This window comes from Tyto alba, unplaced genomic scaffold (assembly GCF_018691265.1).
Source record: "Tyto alba isolate M040663 unplaced genomic scaffold, T.alba_DEE_v4.0 Super-Scaffold_13, whole genome shotgun sequence".
Lineage (NCBI taxonomy): Eukaryota > Metazoa > Chordata > Aves > Strigiformes > Tytonidae > Tyto > Tyto alba.
This window is the reverse complement of record NW_024881275.1, coordinates 28,837,979-28,855,218: the sequence shown is the minus strand read 5'-3', so window position 1 is coordinate 28,855,218 and position 17,240 is coordinate 28,837,979. Positions and strand designations below refer to the sequence as shown.

General features: G+C 35.5%; 1 protein-coding gene across 1 annotated transcript in view; it reads right to left on the bottom strand.

Annotated features, from left to right (window-relative positions):
- Positions 1 to 17,240, bottom strand: part of ST8SIA4 (ST8 alpha-N-acetyl-neuraminide alpha-2,8-sialyltransferase 4) — a 59,761-nt gene that overhangs the window by 21,326 nt on the left and 21,195 nt on the right. The window contains exon 4 of the mRNA XM_042787927.1: positions 12,490 to 12,783. Coding sequence (XP_042643861.1) covers positions 12,490 to 12,783 — 294 coding nt within the window. The remainder of the gene's footprint in view (positions 1 to 12,489; positions 12,784 to 17,240) is intronic.

Sequence of the window (17,240 nt, the reverse complement as noted above, 5' to 3'; positions counted from 1 at the left end):
TTTCTGTAACAGAAAAAAATCCTAACTAACTAATTTTCTCTCTTTGTCATTTCAAAAATCCCTGGAATAATTTATTTGTTCCCCAGAACATCTATTCCACAGTCCTGTATTCTTGAGAGACCATTTTTAACACCTTATATCAAATGTTACATCTAGCCTAAAAACCACAGAAAGATACAACTGAGACATTCTGCTCCCTGATGTGGAGTATTATATTTTGTGTCCCTGCAATAAGGGGAAATTTAAAAAGATGATCCCAGGATGAGGCCTACGCCTTGTACCATAGAGCATTTCATTAGTGGCACTGATACTGAAACTAATTTTACAAAGTCCATTAAATATGAAAAGCACATTTAAATAATACACAGTAGTCCACACCTGCCATGCTAAATGTCCAGCACCTTTGAAGATCAACTGTTGATCACTTTTCACATCCTATTAAGGTCTATCTTCACTGCAAACAATGCCAACCAAAATGTCAATTAGCAGCAATAAGATGTGACTGGAGTTCTGTCAAACCCACCAACTGGTTTCACAATGACATGCAATAGATCATGAAAAAACTGTTTTAAGTCACTGCTACACATGGTCAGGATCAAATATATGATAACTATGTGAAAGGCTGCAAATCCCACTCCTGATTTTACAAGCAATCACTTCCCAACAGAAATACATATGGTTTTCAAGTAAGATGATTAATGGATGCTCTTTCTCCAGAAAGATTTCCTCATATTTAGCTTGCATTCCTTCAAGATTTGCTGATGTGACAGCCTTCTGCATTAATTTCTATTTTCTACTACATATATCAGAAAGGAGCACAGAGAAATATGGCAAAAGATTCTGTCATCATTGGCTAGTATTTGACCAAAAAATTGAACATGTGTCCTCTCCATTGTATAACTTGTTTTACTTTCTTTCTGCGGGTTTCATGCACTTTAAAATGTATCAATAGAGGCATCCAGCAGGTAGGTGTCTACTATTATTACTACTGTTACAAATCAAATAAAGACAAAAAGGAATTATGACAATCCCAAAACAAATCAGCTACCCAGTTCACTAAACAGTAAGATTATAATTTAAAAAACAAAAGAAACAACGAAAAAAGGAAGGCTGTGTAAATGCATTAAAAAAAAAAATCTTTTAAGAGGAAAGGAAATACTTGTCACTTCCTTGATTAAAGTCTTTAAGCAAAAACTGAACTGTCTTATTGTTACTTACTATTATGCTAAAAGTCATGGTATATTGCCAGTGGCTCTACTAAATTACCATCAGCCGTGCAATTAACAGTAATTTGAAATGAGATCTTCAGTCTGAGTTCAAGCTACTCAACTTCAAGTAATCAATGTTATAGAAATGAAGTGTGTTTACACATTGGCACATTTCCCAGATATTTTGTGCCATGAACTTGTTTTGCACAGTACAAACAAGTATATAGAAATTGAAAACAAAAACAGAAAGACAGATTTCCTCTTCTCTTTCACATCTGTTTCAGAGGATGATCATCATACCAAAATGGCGATGGCTTAGCAATCTTGTCAGTTAAAACCAGGAGATCTCAGGAAAATTTTGTGTTCTGTAACAGCCTTTCTGCACTATCCTTGCTGGTGAGGAGCCTACTGTTCTCTAAATGCATTCAGTAAGAAAAGGACAGATGTTCACTACTAACATCAGACAGTTGAGATTTCCAAATGCATGAGCCAAATCTTTGTCTATCTATATCCTCTCAAATCTGTCCTTCTCCCTCCACAGAATTCATTCAGTTCACCTTCTAACTGACTCCACAGCCAGCCAGCATCATGTCTATGCATCTGCTCCCACTGTGAAATGTCCCTGGGGACTCAGAGAAACCCACAGACTACAGTGAATCAATTCCTCTATGAAAACACACAACAAACCCTTTGCAGGCAACAGAAATTCCGATTGCCTTCAGTAGTCTGCAGGTCAAGTCCTGCATTTTGTTTCCAGCGCTAGCTTACAGCAATCCCCTACAGCCGGCTATACTGCACCATCTTGTTGACACAGTCTCCACAGCATGGTTCACAGATATGCTTGTGAGGTTTCATGCAGCCATGCAGCTTCCCAGCTGGTTGAGGCATGTGTTCCTCACTGTTTAGAGAGGAGAATACACTGCAGCATTGAGGGAGGGGTTCCCTCCTCAAACCTCTCTATCAGCCCTCAGAGTTTTGCTGTAGTGATTTTTAAAATGACTGATAGCTTCACAAAGGAAGATAAATAGAAACACTGAGAATATTTTCTGAAAGCTTCTGGTTATTGACAGGTATATTCTGTAGTCTACCTTCTCTCTGCTGCATCATCTTCCATATTTTGTCCCTTACAGACTAAGGGTGAGAAAGGCCTCATCTGTAAACTTCATGCCAAACATGAATCTTTCAAGCAGCTTGCAAAGCCAACAGATGGATTTCATATTGTAGGAGCGGTCTGGAACAAACAGCAGAATACTGTCCTCTTAGCTCTTCTGTATATTACATTTCATCTGATGCTAAAGATTTTGATATAAGCATAAGCTGTGCCACCTGTTGGTTTCAGTATGACTCTGATACACCCGCTACTTCCTCTCTGCCAACACTTCTGGTGAGTGTGCCCACACTTATACTGAAATGAAAAAAAACAAAAAACAAAAAACCCAAAAAAACCTAAAAACCCTCATGAGCCTCCAAAATGTTCTGAAACCAGCAGTTGTACTTGTTCTCAGTAGGGTCCTATCTCATATCCTTTTACAGGTCATCTTTGCTTGCAAGTTGTAAGAGAAAAGGATTACTCATTCTGGTTGGAAATTCTCTTCCATCCCACTGCTTGACAATAAAGCACAACCAAGTTTAAAATGAAAAAGCAAGTTCTAGGAATAACTTTCTCTAAGTCAATTTTGACTACTTCATTAAATATATGCTTCTAAAAATGCAAATCATGACTCTTGCTCCCACTAAATACAGAATGGTAAATGTAAATAAGCTGTCTCCACAGTGCTCATGAGGTATATCAACTATTATTTAAACACAGAAATATTGTTTTTAAAAAAGGTAGAAACAAAAGTAATGGGTTTTTTACATTTTAGAAGTAGCAGTTATTTTCTTATTTTTTCCTGTAGCCCATTAATTTACTCGTTGAAGAGTGAAGGACGAATCTCAAAAAAGTACTTCAATACAGCAACCTTACCATATTAAATTCATAATGTGAACCCATATACAATGTTAATCTCCCATACAGGTATAGACATGTCCTGCTGTCTACACATGAGTATTAAGGACAGCAGGACACCTAAGAACAGGATTCACAGGAACAACCCCTGCTGAACGAGATGCATAAGTCAATGCACAGAGGGGCAGAGGCTTCAGTCTAACCTAAGAAGGACATGAAGACTGGTGAGAGATTTAGATCTTATTCCATCCAAAACATAGGCATCTAGCATCTAACTCAACTACTGTGTTTTTTAACACCAAAGTAGCAGAATCCAGACTCATCACCTGATGAATCAGTTATTTTATTTCAAAACATATTCTGTGCTTAAAACATTACCTGGCATCACAGTGCCTGACCTAACCACCCAGCCTCTTTATCTCCCAAATGTATGAAATACATCAGTGTTGACACTTTTTCTCACTTTTTAGACAGCTTACTTGGTGAATGAAAGCGGGGGAAAAGAAGGCAATTGCTCACCACCATCCACAAGCAGACCAAGGACCACCTCATCTCTCAGCAATGACCACCTTGGAAGACAGCCTCCCCACCCCTTCTTCTTCTACGACCACAGTTTTACTGCTTGCTGAGCATGATGCTACATGGCATGGCATTTCACTTTTGTCAGTTCAGGTCAGCTCTCCTGGCTGTGTCCCTTCCCAGCTTTTTGCTCACTACCACCTTACTCACTGGTAGTGGGAGAGACATGGAGAAAGCTTTGAGGCTGTCCAACTACTGTTCATCAATAAGCAAAACACTGGCATGTTACCAACACTGTTTTACCCACAAATCCAAAACACAGCACCTGTATTTTGGCACAGGGCTGCCATGAAGAAAGTTAACTCCATCCCAGCCAGACCCAGTACACCTCAGAAAGAAACAGGAACAGTTGTTTCTCTCCTGTGCAGTGGAAAAATACTCTAAACCCTGGGATCCTTGTGTAAAAGGAGGAGATGGACTGCTTCCCAACAAGCTGTGTTTAGGAGGAAGGTAGCCATTAGCCTTGGCATTTGGTAACTTCAGACATAAAATGCCCAAATGCTACTCAGTGCTTCTGACTTGAAGCCCTTAATCCTTTCTCCATATATGAACAAGAACCCAGGGACTTCAAACAAATCCATTAAAGGATTCTTGAAGAAACTAGTGTGAACTAAAAAGGGAGGCTACAGAAGATAATAAGCCAAACTGCTCCTTCCTATACTGACACCACTGTGAGGACTCTCCCAGTGTACTATGTGAGAAACTATGAGCTAAGTATATTGTTTATTAAGACTTAAAGATAACAAGAGAAGGGGAGATCGTTCATGGAATCATGTGTTGCTTGTGCACACATGGCCGACGCTGCAGATCACAAGATATTCCAAGAAAACAAACAGAAGAAAAACAACTCCATATATCATCGACCACCAGAAGGCAGAAAAGGACCCCCTAGCAACAGTTGGCACATGCGCAGAGTATCTCCACCACTCTAGACCCCAGCAACAGTTGAAACATAGTATCTTCACCACTCCATGAACGCGGGAGACAAAATGTATAAAAAGGGACAGCCTGTTCTACTCAGTACAGCAGTTGGTGGAGCACAGACTCCCCTGTTGTCCAGCGCTGTTTTTGCTCATATTCTACTTGCTATAATTAATAAAATTTCAATTGGATTATGACCCATTGTAGTCTCAATTTATAACATACTATTTCACTGAAGGACTGGAGTGTTTATTCATTTTCACAAACAATGAAATGACTTGGAGTATAAGGTAACTGACAGCATCTGGTAGCATCATCTCTCATTTATCATGGTCATTCGTGAAGAGAGAAATGCCGAGAATGGCATTTGTTACAGCTCTGTTAATGCAATGTGTCAGCTAGAAGTGTAATACACAAGAATTACAAAAGGAACAATCACAGGCATGTGTATCCATTTCTATCTTCTCTCTTTTGATTTGGTTTGGGATTTTTGTTTTGTTCCTGTGGTGCCCTCCCTCTCCTGCCATGTAACAAGGATCAAAAGAGGGGAAAAAAAACTTAGTCTTTTAAATTTTAATTACCCCCCACACACACATTTTTATTGTTTTTTTTTTTTTTTTTTTTTTTCCACATGAAGGGATCAGTTTGGAAAAAATATTAATACATTTATTTAAAACTAGTAGTATGCATCATATGATAACATGGTATCATAACACCTCACTACTTTTACTGAAAAGTTCCGATGCAAAGGCATTTTAAGCCAGATGGTAGTGGGCAAAAAGCTGGGAAGAGACACAACCAGGACAGCTGACCTGAAGTGACTGAAGGGAAATGCCATACCATATAGAATATCAAGCTATAGCTTTGTTTGCTTATTACCACATTACCTCAGTAACTAACTAAGCATTTGAAGAAATATGTTACTGGTTGGATGCTCAATAAAATTGCTCCTCATCACAGAAGTTCAGTAACATCAAAGCCAAATGCATATGTCTTTGAAAACTCCCTGCAGGTTTTACAATCAAAACAAAAAATAGCAGAATTGTTATAATAATAGGTTTTACGTTAGAAACATCGCTTTAAAAAAGGAAGAAAACCTGACCGAACTTCCTCATACACACATGTATCATACAGAATCAACAGATAGCTTACTTCATGTGTCAAGAAAAAAAGAGAAGCTACTCCATCTGTTCAATGGGACTTTATGGACTCCAGTCCTCTCTGTACTTTGGTCCTCAAAGACAGACTAAAACTGTTTCTAGTTTGCTTCTCACCTTCTTTGTTACAGGAGTACTATGTGGTCAAATGAGAGTTAATTGATTTTGTGCATCTTAATAGTTTTCAGAAACACAGAAACTAACAGATTTTATGCAAAGGGAGATAAAATAAAAAACTAAAATTGAAAAACACTAGTAATACAGTAGTAAAATAGTTTTCAATATAAATATAAATCTGCAAATATAATTAATAAACCATGTGTTATTTATTCCCCGGCTAGCTGCTAACAGTCATTAGCATTACAGTACAGTGCTGTTACTCATTGTAGAAAAACTAAGCAGTAAAACTTGAAAACCAGCAACTTCATTACTGTTTTTCCTATGTCCGATGCTGTTGGTGTCCTGTACCTGAAACCTGAAATTGAACCTTGGAAGAGTAAGTTTTACAAGTCTTATGCATCCATATTGCTGATAAATAGGAACAAAGCAGTTGCTTGACGTCAGAACGACTTCAGACAACAGACTAAGCTCTGAAAATCCAAACTAACTGACACTCCTTTTGTTCGCATAATTTAACAAACCAAGCCAGCTCTACTGATATGTTATGCAAGGGCACAAAGGTACTGTAATACAGAACTCCTATTTTAACCTCCACTTATATGAAAAATAGGATTGTACTCCACTGAAAAGTAGGGAAACATTTGATTTTTTTTTTTTCCTAATATTTGGAATATTGGTATGACATGATGCAAAAGATATCATTATTTTATATCAAGTAGTTTCTCAAAGTATTTTTCTGCAATTCCCACAGCAAAGGACTCTGGAGCTGTGGTGAAGTTGTGTAAAAGGTCACTACACTCAAACAACAGCTGTTTGCTTTCATTTATAAAGGAATAAAGACTATGCACTGAGAAGTGACCATAAATAGGCACAGCATAATCTTTATACACACAAACTAGGTATTTCAGTGGGAATTCTCCCATGTTTAATGTAGGATCAACTCAATACTGCTCTTTCACAGGCAGTATCAAGAAGGAAATAAGTTGAGCACAGGCAAATCCCACAGGATGTTGACGCGATTATTTTCTTGGCTTTTTTTCCTATTGGAGCCATCCCATAAACTATTAGTCACTCAGCAACAATATCGCTGAAATTGCTTCACATAGGATTCTTTCCCATCTTTCGGGTACGGAACATTCTTACACATGAAGATGAGTGTGAGAACTTCGTAGAGTTGGAAGAGGAAACATGAGAAAAAACTCAGAAAACTACTCTATTGTAAAAGACTGTAGTGCTTGGCAGGGTGGGGGTGTGGTGGTTCTGGGCCTCTTCAGCAGGCATCTTCAGGTATTTGCCAGCAGAAGCAGAAGAGCTGTGCAACGCACTGAGAATTAACGCTGGTCTCCACCCAATGTACCAACAACATATTTAGTCTCAGGAGTCCTCTCTAGTCCCTCTAGGGAACAGCAAGGCAGGATCCACAGAAAAAAGCATCTGCTGATCCTACTTTCAGGTTTGGTTGTCTGCCACCATTGGAAGTAAACAATGGACCACTGGAACTAAAAAAGCTGGACTCTAATCCCAGCAGGCTGAGTTCCTGTTTGCCTACTATTTAATGCACAGAGCTCTGCGGCTGAGATCAAGCTCTATATAGACACTGTCCACATCTCAAAGAGTATCATCTCACTTGGAAAAAAATAAGATTCTATTTAATAACAAAGGAGTTCAGCATTAAACCTCAGGCCTACTAATAAATCAAAGTTTCTGATATTTGTTGTTACATTAAATTTCAATTAAAAAAAGTTTGGTGGTTTGTTTACTATAAATACTTCCCTGGCAGTGGCATTAAATAACAAATAAATCCTTTTAATCAGCTAAACTTATAGATTCTAGTTCTACCTTGAACTGTGTTAAGTATTGATTACCTCAATTATTTTGTCAATAGTATGTGCATAATTACACTAAATGGTCCATTAAAGAGCTTTTAGAAACATTTTGTGAAAAAATCATGCAACTGCCCCCAAATCACTTTCCAAACTCAATTTTATAGCTTGAAGTACAAACTTGTTGATCAAGAAGTATAAAAGCAAAATGGAGAAAATAAATTGTCACATGAAACTACTTGATCTAAATATACTGAAGTAAAAAATGTGAATCCAACTGCCATTTAATATATGTTGCTGGTCAAAAAAAGTAGTTATATGTTGGACTTAGTATTTACATAACCTGTTTTTAAAACTTTGAATGCCTCTGAGATTTCAGAGGAATGGCCATCACTCACAGAAGTTTAATAAGGCATGAAATATGCAAAAAAGTAATTTCTTTTTCATACATCATGTTACCTTTTTTATGACCCAAAAAGTGCAAAACCAGACAGGAAAATAAAGTTTTTCACAATGATCTCAGAATATAGTCATTATTCTATGTTCTGATCAAGAGCAACTCTCAGATATTATGTGCTGCTCAGAAAGTTTCTTTTATTAAAAGAGAAAGAAAAATAAGAGAGAGAATTTCAGTGCCGTATGTGATTGCAGCAAAACTGCCCTGTTCTTATGTAAAACAATGCATAGGAATAGAGAATTTGGCCTCACTAGATCAGAAGTTTAAGAAAGTTAATGTTCTGTCTTTAGAAACTGCCTATGCCTTATGCCTTAAAGTCTGACAAAGAAAAAACCTAATTTGCCTGAAACAATTTGTCAGTGTGATACACACAGAACAGGAATAGACACAATACCTTCCAAACCTTGTGGCCCTCAGCCTGCACCCTTCAGCATTAAACATCTCTATCAGTGATGTCAGGTTGGAATTATGAATTTTACTTCATTGATGATTAGTTACCAAATGATTTAGACCATAATACACTACATTTCCATATATTATATAACATTTTAGGTGTATTAAATCAAAGAACTCTTGATATCAATTTAAATTTACCCTGGGAATTTGTTTGTTCTTCCCCCAAAAAAGATTTTAGAATTCTAACTTTTTAGGATAGACATCTTCTCTTTCTAGGCAGTTTGCAGGCCTGTAGCAGATTGTTTTGTATTTTTAAATCATGAAGACATGTAGTTGCAATATAATGCATAAAAGTTTCAAATAAAAGGGTCATTTCAACCAGCTGAATGATATGGATATGTTATAGCCCTGTGATATACCACATCTACAGGTGTATCTGTGGTGTAGGAAAAACAGCATGGATGCCTAAGTCTTCTGAAACAGCTTAATGCAATCTTAAACATAAAATTGCACCTTTTATTCATCTCTATAAGAATATGCTTTCAAGTTCAGGAAAGTCCTTCAATAGATCCTCCTGGTATTATGTCTTTGGCACGGTCTAACAAAAATCTCACTGAGTTTACGTTGTTACAAATTTCAGAGGGTTTCAAGATAGAAAAAACAACGGAAGACCCACAAAGGAGAATTCTTAACCGATTCTCTTATCATTAACATTGAACTTAAAACAGCTCTAACTACCTTCATATAAGTTATTATTTAATGCAAAATATGCATACTCAAGTAAAAAGTAAAAACAGAACACTTTGGAATTACCAGGACAAGAAACCAGAAACAAAAGAAGTGAATACTTACTTACTTGTAGGAACATTTAGAGCAGATTGGGGATTTACAGATATTAATATGGGACAGTGATTGCAAATGCTACATTCCCATGTATCTGCTCTGAACTTTCATAGCCTTTAGTGAAAACCACTGAGCTATATTTGAGCACAAAGATACAACTATCTGAGAATACCCACAATCTACAAAAACTTTGCAGATGTAAGTAGTTTCCTTATGTAAAAGTAAGGCAGTCTACAAAACCCACTTCTTGCAGTTCAGCTTTCCTTATCATGCTTTCATCAATAAATCAAACTCCATCAGCCTCTTATGGCTTAAGAGGCTGAAAGATGTAGCATGCCTTGCATTCTCACAGTCTTGCACATATGCTTAGGCACCCTATGAAGGGGATTAGAGGCTCTGCACAGGTCTTACTATGTGCTTTAACATGTAGGTTTTGTGGGTAGATTTCCTGTTTTTGCTTCTTATTTATCTAACATCAATTTTCACATTCTGTTTATTTTATTCTTTCTGTTTTGCAGCACCACAGGCCTCCACTAGGTCATCACTTTTAACACGGTCACAAAGACTTAAACTTGCAAGCAGAGAGCTGTCAAAAGCATCAAATATATCAAAACAAATACACAAAAATAGTTCTGAGTCATAAAACAAGGAGTGTTTTATAGGACATCCTTTTAGGTAGTGTCTCTTCACAGGGTCATAAATCATCAGTTTACATTGAATTTGAAACATGAGCACAATAGATAGAATACAGTATTATGAAGATTTTCCTTAAAACTAAGTATGCAATTTGTATACACTGTTTTAAATGTCAGTAGTTTAAATGTTAGCTGTCCATTAGTTTCAAACTGAAGCTAGCAGTTGTAACTTAAACTCTCACAAGTCTTACTGCTCAAAATGGACTGATTTGATAATCAGGTTATGGAGCTTTACGTTTTACTTTATTTTTCAAGTTACTTATTTGTAAAAAATATTAATTTTTAGCTCAGACATATTTTAATTTAAGAACAGGTTTTGCTTATTAATTTCTCATACTACTATGGCATTCCATTTGACATATAAACCTAACAGATCTTAGAGAGATCTAATTCAACCTGTAAAAAGATGATAATCTTTCCCTAGATTCAACTTTGCTATAATACAAACTTCATTATTAAGGGCTGGTGTTTTAAGACCGCCATCTGAGAAACCTAAAGAATATCTGTTCCAAATGTATTACTGCTGACTGTATCACTTCCAAACTTGACTCACTAAGACATACTAACCTCATGCACCTTACTTTATAAAGTCAAGACTTAGACCAAAGACAAATTTGACTTTGTGTTTTGTTCTTACTCAAATTACAAAAAAGAACAGTAAAGAATACATGATGATAATTGGTTATGTCCCTCAAGTACAAAAAAGGGAAAGCGAGGTGATTAAACAAGATTTAAAATGGAGGACCTAAGGTTTAGAGCACATAATCAACAACCTGGCAAATATGTGCACTCATAACAGATGATACTGCCAGGTATAATCTGAAATACAGTATAGTCTAAATTTTCAACACCAGTTCTGATGGCAGAGCTTTCGTTGCCTCTCTTTCAGAGACAATGTAGGTGCTAATTCTTTTTTTAGGACACAGACCCCTAAAGGACCTCCAACTTGGCCAACTGAAAGACTGCACACTCTGCACAACTATTAAAATTCAGTAATTTTGCCCTGATTTAGCAGATGGAAGTGAGAACAGCTGTTTGTGAACTAGAGTAAAATTATTTATTTAGATTTACATATACACACAAAACTCACTACACCTATCCATGTATTACAGGCATTCTGAATACTTGGAAATTCAACAAAATCAAGACCCATAACTAGCTGAAGTGTTACTGTATAGCGAAACAACTACAGAAACTAAGCAACTCTAAAAAATTAAAGGATTTCCAAAGGATTTTCAAATTCCAAAGGGAATGGATTATTTTTTTTCCAATGCCAGAAGTGTACCACATGAAGAATACAGCAGTTAATCTATTTGAGACATAACAGAAGGAGAAGAGCATATTCAGAAGTCCTTTATATCCTGAAGAACAACACATTTCTAACTTTATTCTCACCCTAGATTGGGATAACAGTTCAAACATCCCCTCTGATCATATCTCTGCTGCTGTAATAGTAGCAACTTTTTAGGCAGTTACATAATCAGTAACTGGTATACAAGCCAATACCAATATTTCAAGGCACCTCCCAAAATCCCACAAACAGACAGCATAGTTCAAGGAACTCAAGCTGAACATTATCATACTGTCATAATTCAGTGCACAAATAGATCTTGAACTACTATCATCTTCTGTGTGTTTTTTATGCATAACCCTATATATACTTGTAGTGACAAAGACATTGGAGCCTTCATCTGGCAATCTTGTTTAATTACTGGGTTAAAAACAAGGCTCTGCACAAAGCATGGATGCATTTTTTTTTTTTTTTTAACAACTGGTTATATTAATGCCTTCATTGATTCTGATCAGTGTTTTAGAATTACCCAAGCATCTGGCCAAGTTCAAAAGGAGAAAGATTGCTACGAAGTCCTAGATGTTCCACGAAAAAGCTCACTATTTTCAGATCTGCCACACTTCATTATTTACATGGTCGTTACCTTACCCCATATGCTATTTAAATTATGTTTTTTATCTACATAGTCTTGCCCAAAAGAAGACAGGTAGTGCTTTCATTGTCTTCTTTGATGACTCACAGATCTCATTTGCATTCAGACTATTTTTTCATTAATTTATCACTATAATGATCATAAAAAGTTTTTGTACATAAAAGTAAAAATGAAAAGTGATTGTGCTAATGCATTTCAGTTGTTTCTATTAGAGCAAGCTATATGACTGGATGACATTTATTACCAAACAAACTTATTTTATCATAAATGGAACCCATTACAACAATAATGGAAATATACTCCTTTTAACGTTTCACTTGAGTTTTTTTTCTGCCTGCTAGGAATTCTAGTTATGAACTTAATTGTGCCAAGGATAGACCAGTCTTTTCCAACACTTACCCTCTGACAGCATGAATAAGTCTCAGTGATGGATAGGCGGTTCTCACTTTCAATTTATTCTTAAGGATTAATGCATTAACCCACTCCACGTGCTTCTCTCCACCTTTGACCATGAAAGCAGGGATCCAAAGGACACTGTCATTCAGCATGGATAGTCTATGCACAAATTTTTCTCTGTCACTCTCATTCCGAAAGCCTCCAAATGCTCTTTGTACAACTGATGGGTTCATGGTAATAAAATCAGATTTAGTTCCCACATCAGCAGCAAACTTCACCACAGGGGCCAGATTGCATCTGAAGAGGAAGAAATTAATGGAAAAATTAAAATAAATATGAAACATTAACTCAGAAAAATGTGTGCATGAAGGGAAATCTGAAAAAGAACATTCAAGACCATTTCAATTTAATCTGAGGAAAAAAATACCAGTGATAATACATAGCATTTTACCCAACTTGGACACCCAGACAATTTTTTAAAAAACATTAAATGTAATAATGCTGGAAGACAAAAAAAATTCTTTGTACATTTGAAAACCATGTCATCATGCTTTAAAATGCATCAACACCTAGAATAGCACTTATGAATAAGAGTATGCTTCCTACACCTATTACTTTTCATTAATGTTCATTTGTCATCGTGTTTTCAACAGCTCACATTCTTAAAGGAAGCCATGCCAGCCAATTAAGGTATAATTTATACATTGCAGGTTTTTTTACAATACAGTATTTAAATATGATTTATGAATTAACCTTACTACATATGAAATGATTTTTCGCTATTTTGTTTTTTGGTATTATCACTGCAGCTGATTGGATGTCTTGAAATTTAGAATTTTCATTTCATTTAGAAGTGACATTTTTGGAAAAAAGTATTAATCTTTCCATTCTTCCTTGATGTCTCATTTTCAAACCTTGTTTAATTTTTCAGTAGCTTTGTGCTTTTTTCTAGGCTTGAGAAAAAGCTCTCATCAAGGCTTTGTTCAGCAGTTTTTTACCTCAGTTATATAAATACATATATATGTAACCACACAGAGGCAGCATTCTCTATGGACAGCATTTGATGCAGGTGACAAAACGCAATTCAGAAATTAATTGTGATTTCAGTGATCAGTATGATCTGATCGAAACAAATCACCTCCACAACTTCCACAGTGAATTAGCCCGTAGTTGGTATGCCCCAAGTAAGTATCCTGACACAATTATTTTCAAAATTTAACAAGCTGCTCTGTTGAAGTGAAGAATACTAGGAAGCAATGTCAAAACTAGGTCCTTCAAAACATTTGCATGTTATTATTTTCCTAATATAAATAGTATTCTGTTAGTTCTGCAATTCTTTTCTGGTAAGCTTTTTACTTAAGCTTATCCCCCAGCATCTTCTAATGTCAGATCTCCAATGTTATGTAAGAATAACTAAAGTCAGCAGGGCAATATTGATTAACACCAACTGATGACCTAGTCCTGACTGATAATACTAATTTATCAGAACATAATTTTAATTCTGTAATTATCAGCTAAAGAAGTGGTCTTATCTTCTTTAGAAATAAATGTTCTGAAGACCATAAAGTCTATATATTGTCAGGAGATAAAGCTGTCCAACTTTCTGATGACATGTGGGCAGATGTAAGCCTTCTTAGGAAAGGGATTTACATTCTTCACTATATTTATACATCTGTTCCACAAATCATCTGCATGTATTACAGGCTGGTAAGAGTAATAACTTTTGGAAAATGGTAGTTAGGGCACAACAAAAACTCCTACTTATTTCAATACTGTATCTGAAAATTGTTTCTAAAAATCTTAATGCATGAACTTATAGTCTAGAATCGCCAAAGTTTAGTATTGCATAAAAATGAAATATAATAATAAATAAAAAATCAAATGAAGGACTTAAAATTAACCAATCAAATTCACTGAATTATTGTTCCTCTTGGAAATTCCTATTTTAAGGGCAGACTGCACAACATCATGGTCAATTCTTACACAGTAGGGTTTTCTTCAGTAGTCACATATGTATGCACATGATGACATCTATTACAAACATAAAACAGAGCTTGACATTGCAAATCCTGCTTTCTCTCTGTCCAACTTTGAGGAAAACCAATGTACCAAAACTGCCTTGTTTAAAAAGCTGTATGCCATATCCAAAGTGTACACACATAATATAGGCTTTATGGTTCTAATGTGATTCCATGTCTTTTGTCAGCTCCTTTCTGATCTGGCAACAGCATCAGTGCCTAAATCATAAAGGAGTATGTAGTTAAGTGTAACTTCACCTAAATCCTGAAAAAAAAAATCATAGCTATACTAAACATAAGGTCTACCTACCTTGCATGTCATTACTGCTTCATCAGCAGTATACTTAATACCAAATACTGCATTTTAACAAAGGTATACAGCATACGCAGTATAAACGCTTAACATACTGCATATTTAGATTTTTCGAGTATAACTTCAGAAAGTAATATGCAATCCAAATACACTCAGCAACAATGGAATTATCTATGAACAGTTATTTGGAATATGAGTCACATTTTTCAAGCTTTAGTGTCTCGTATTAGACACCTGATTATCATATTAGAGGAATGTAAGGTATTTTGCTTTCCAAATGCTGAGCATGTCTTAACCTTTGATTTTTTAAAAATTCAGCTATTTAAATATGGATTAGAAGCAGTGTTAAAGTTTGAAATAATGTGATAAGTACATCTGCACTTTGAAAGGCTCTGTTTTCAAAGAAGTAATTACATGCTGTTAGCAGTACACTGATAAGATTGTTATTTTAGTAGAACATGAATGTAAGACAAGCTACACAAATTTCTAGCTCTGATAAGGAAATAAACATTACTAAATCAGTTGTAGCTGACCAAGTTATAAGAATATTACCCTCATTAAGTACACCTGAGTATACGTAAATAGCTTTTGTTACCTGTTTCAGGGCTTTTATCTTAACCTCTAATGCATCTTTATGCTATGCCACAGCTTCATATAGTTGTTGAAATTTTCAAGTTTATTAATTGGTGTCAATGATCTCCCATAAATTCTCAGGACTCTTTCAAGAAAACTTCATATTTAGAGACACACATAAACACATACTTATTTTCTTTTAAGTCAAATTAAGAAACCTATTAACTGAACAACTTTGAAATAGGTAATGCAAAACCCTTCTCTTGTTAAATTCTTAAATTCTAGCTCATTTAGCATAAGGTACAGAATGCTGGATATATCCACAACAATGATGATAAGGTGAGGGAGACTCTGCATCATAAACTTTACCACTAGGTGCCTAGGAGTTTGTACACAACAAATGAAACTTTTTTTTTTTTCCTTAAGTTGTCATTGCTATATCAAATCCAGCAGGAATAATAAATAGAAGACTGCAATTTACTAAGTGTCCTCTTTCTTACATCCTGCAATTATTGATACCTTGAAACTGTATGTTTGCTTAAAATTTTACTCCAAAGTTTTCTTCAGCATATCACCATCTTCCATTTATCCTAAAAAAACTTCAGTATTACCTTCATGTTTGTCAACTTGAAAGTAAGTGGGCTGCAAGTCAAGGAATAGAATAACTGAGATCCTAAGATACACAGACCAAAAAGTCTTAGTGATTGAATGCCTGCTTCTTCCACAACTGTCTGTTGCATATATTAGTTACAGTGGGATAGATTAAGAAAAAGTATGGGGAAAAAAGAGCCAAATTGCCAATGTTTGGAGTCACATGCCATGAGAAAAGACTGAAGAATGGAGTAAGTGCTGCTATACCACACTTACATCAAAGCAATTAATCCTGGGTTTGCTGTGACACCTTTATGTCCCAAAGAGATCCATAACACACTTAAGTCTTTTAGAGAGCAGACCTTAACAAAGAAAACAACGAAAACATATTCAGAAAAATACACTCAAATGAGAAGTCAGTTATTCCATGGAGATTCAGTTGAACTTGCTTGGTCACTAATAAATGTACAGCTCATGTATATGTACACAAATGTCCAACACATAATATTCATAGCCCATATAATATTATTTTCAAGGTAATTTTAAATTAAAATTATAAAAATTTGCTTGAGTAAAAATCATTACTATTTCCATTTTATTTGAAATTGAGAACTAAAAGAATATTCTTCATACAGTAATAATGCAAGAATTGGTCATGAATCTGTACACCTGTTAATCCTTCAGCAATCTGTGCACTTGAGGTTTACAGATTGACATAAATATTTAGAAACCACTCTAAAGCTCAAGCTGCACTAAAGGGCTATAAAAACATTGTTTCATTAATATATTCTCCTCATAGAGCAAAGACAAAAATATTCATCACACAATATTGACCACATACACTCTGAGAAGTCAAAAAATGAGAATTAGATTGTTGCTGGAAGACATAATATTAAGCCTCTCTGAAATATAAGACATTACCTAAACTAGTATCTATAACACAGACTCTTTCCTGAATAGACTGCAAGCTTTTATATTCAGGTTCATATCCACAGTCTTATAAGAATGAAAATTGTAATCCTGAATTCAAAGATTCTTGACATTTTAAGAAACACTTGGAAGGCTTAAGCACACAGGAAGAAAAAAAAGTTACTTTCAAGGCAGCAGACAACCTAACAGTTGGAGTACTTTCTACCCAGTTTACTTGCAGGAATAATACCTGTGTATATGCCACACATCATTTCACCTGGTTCTTCAAACAAAGGTGTGCAGCAGCACAGTGATAACTTTCACATATACATACACCCCAAAAAAGGAGA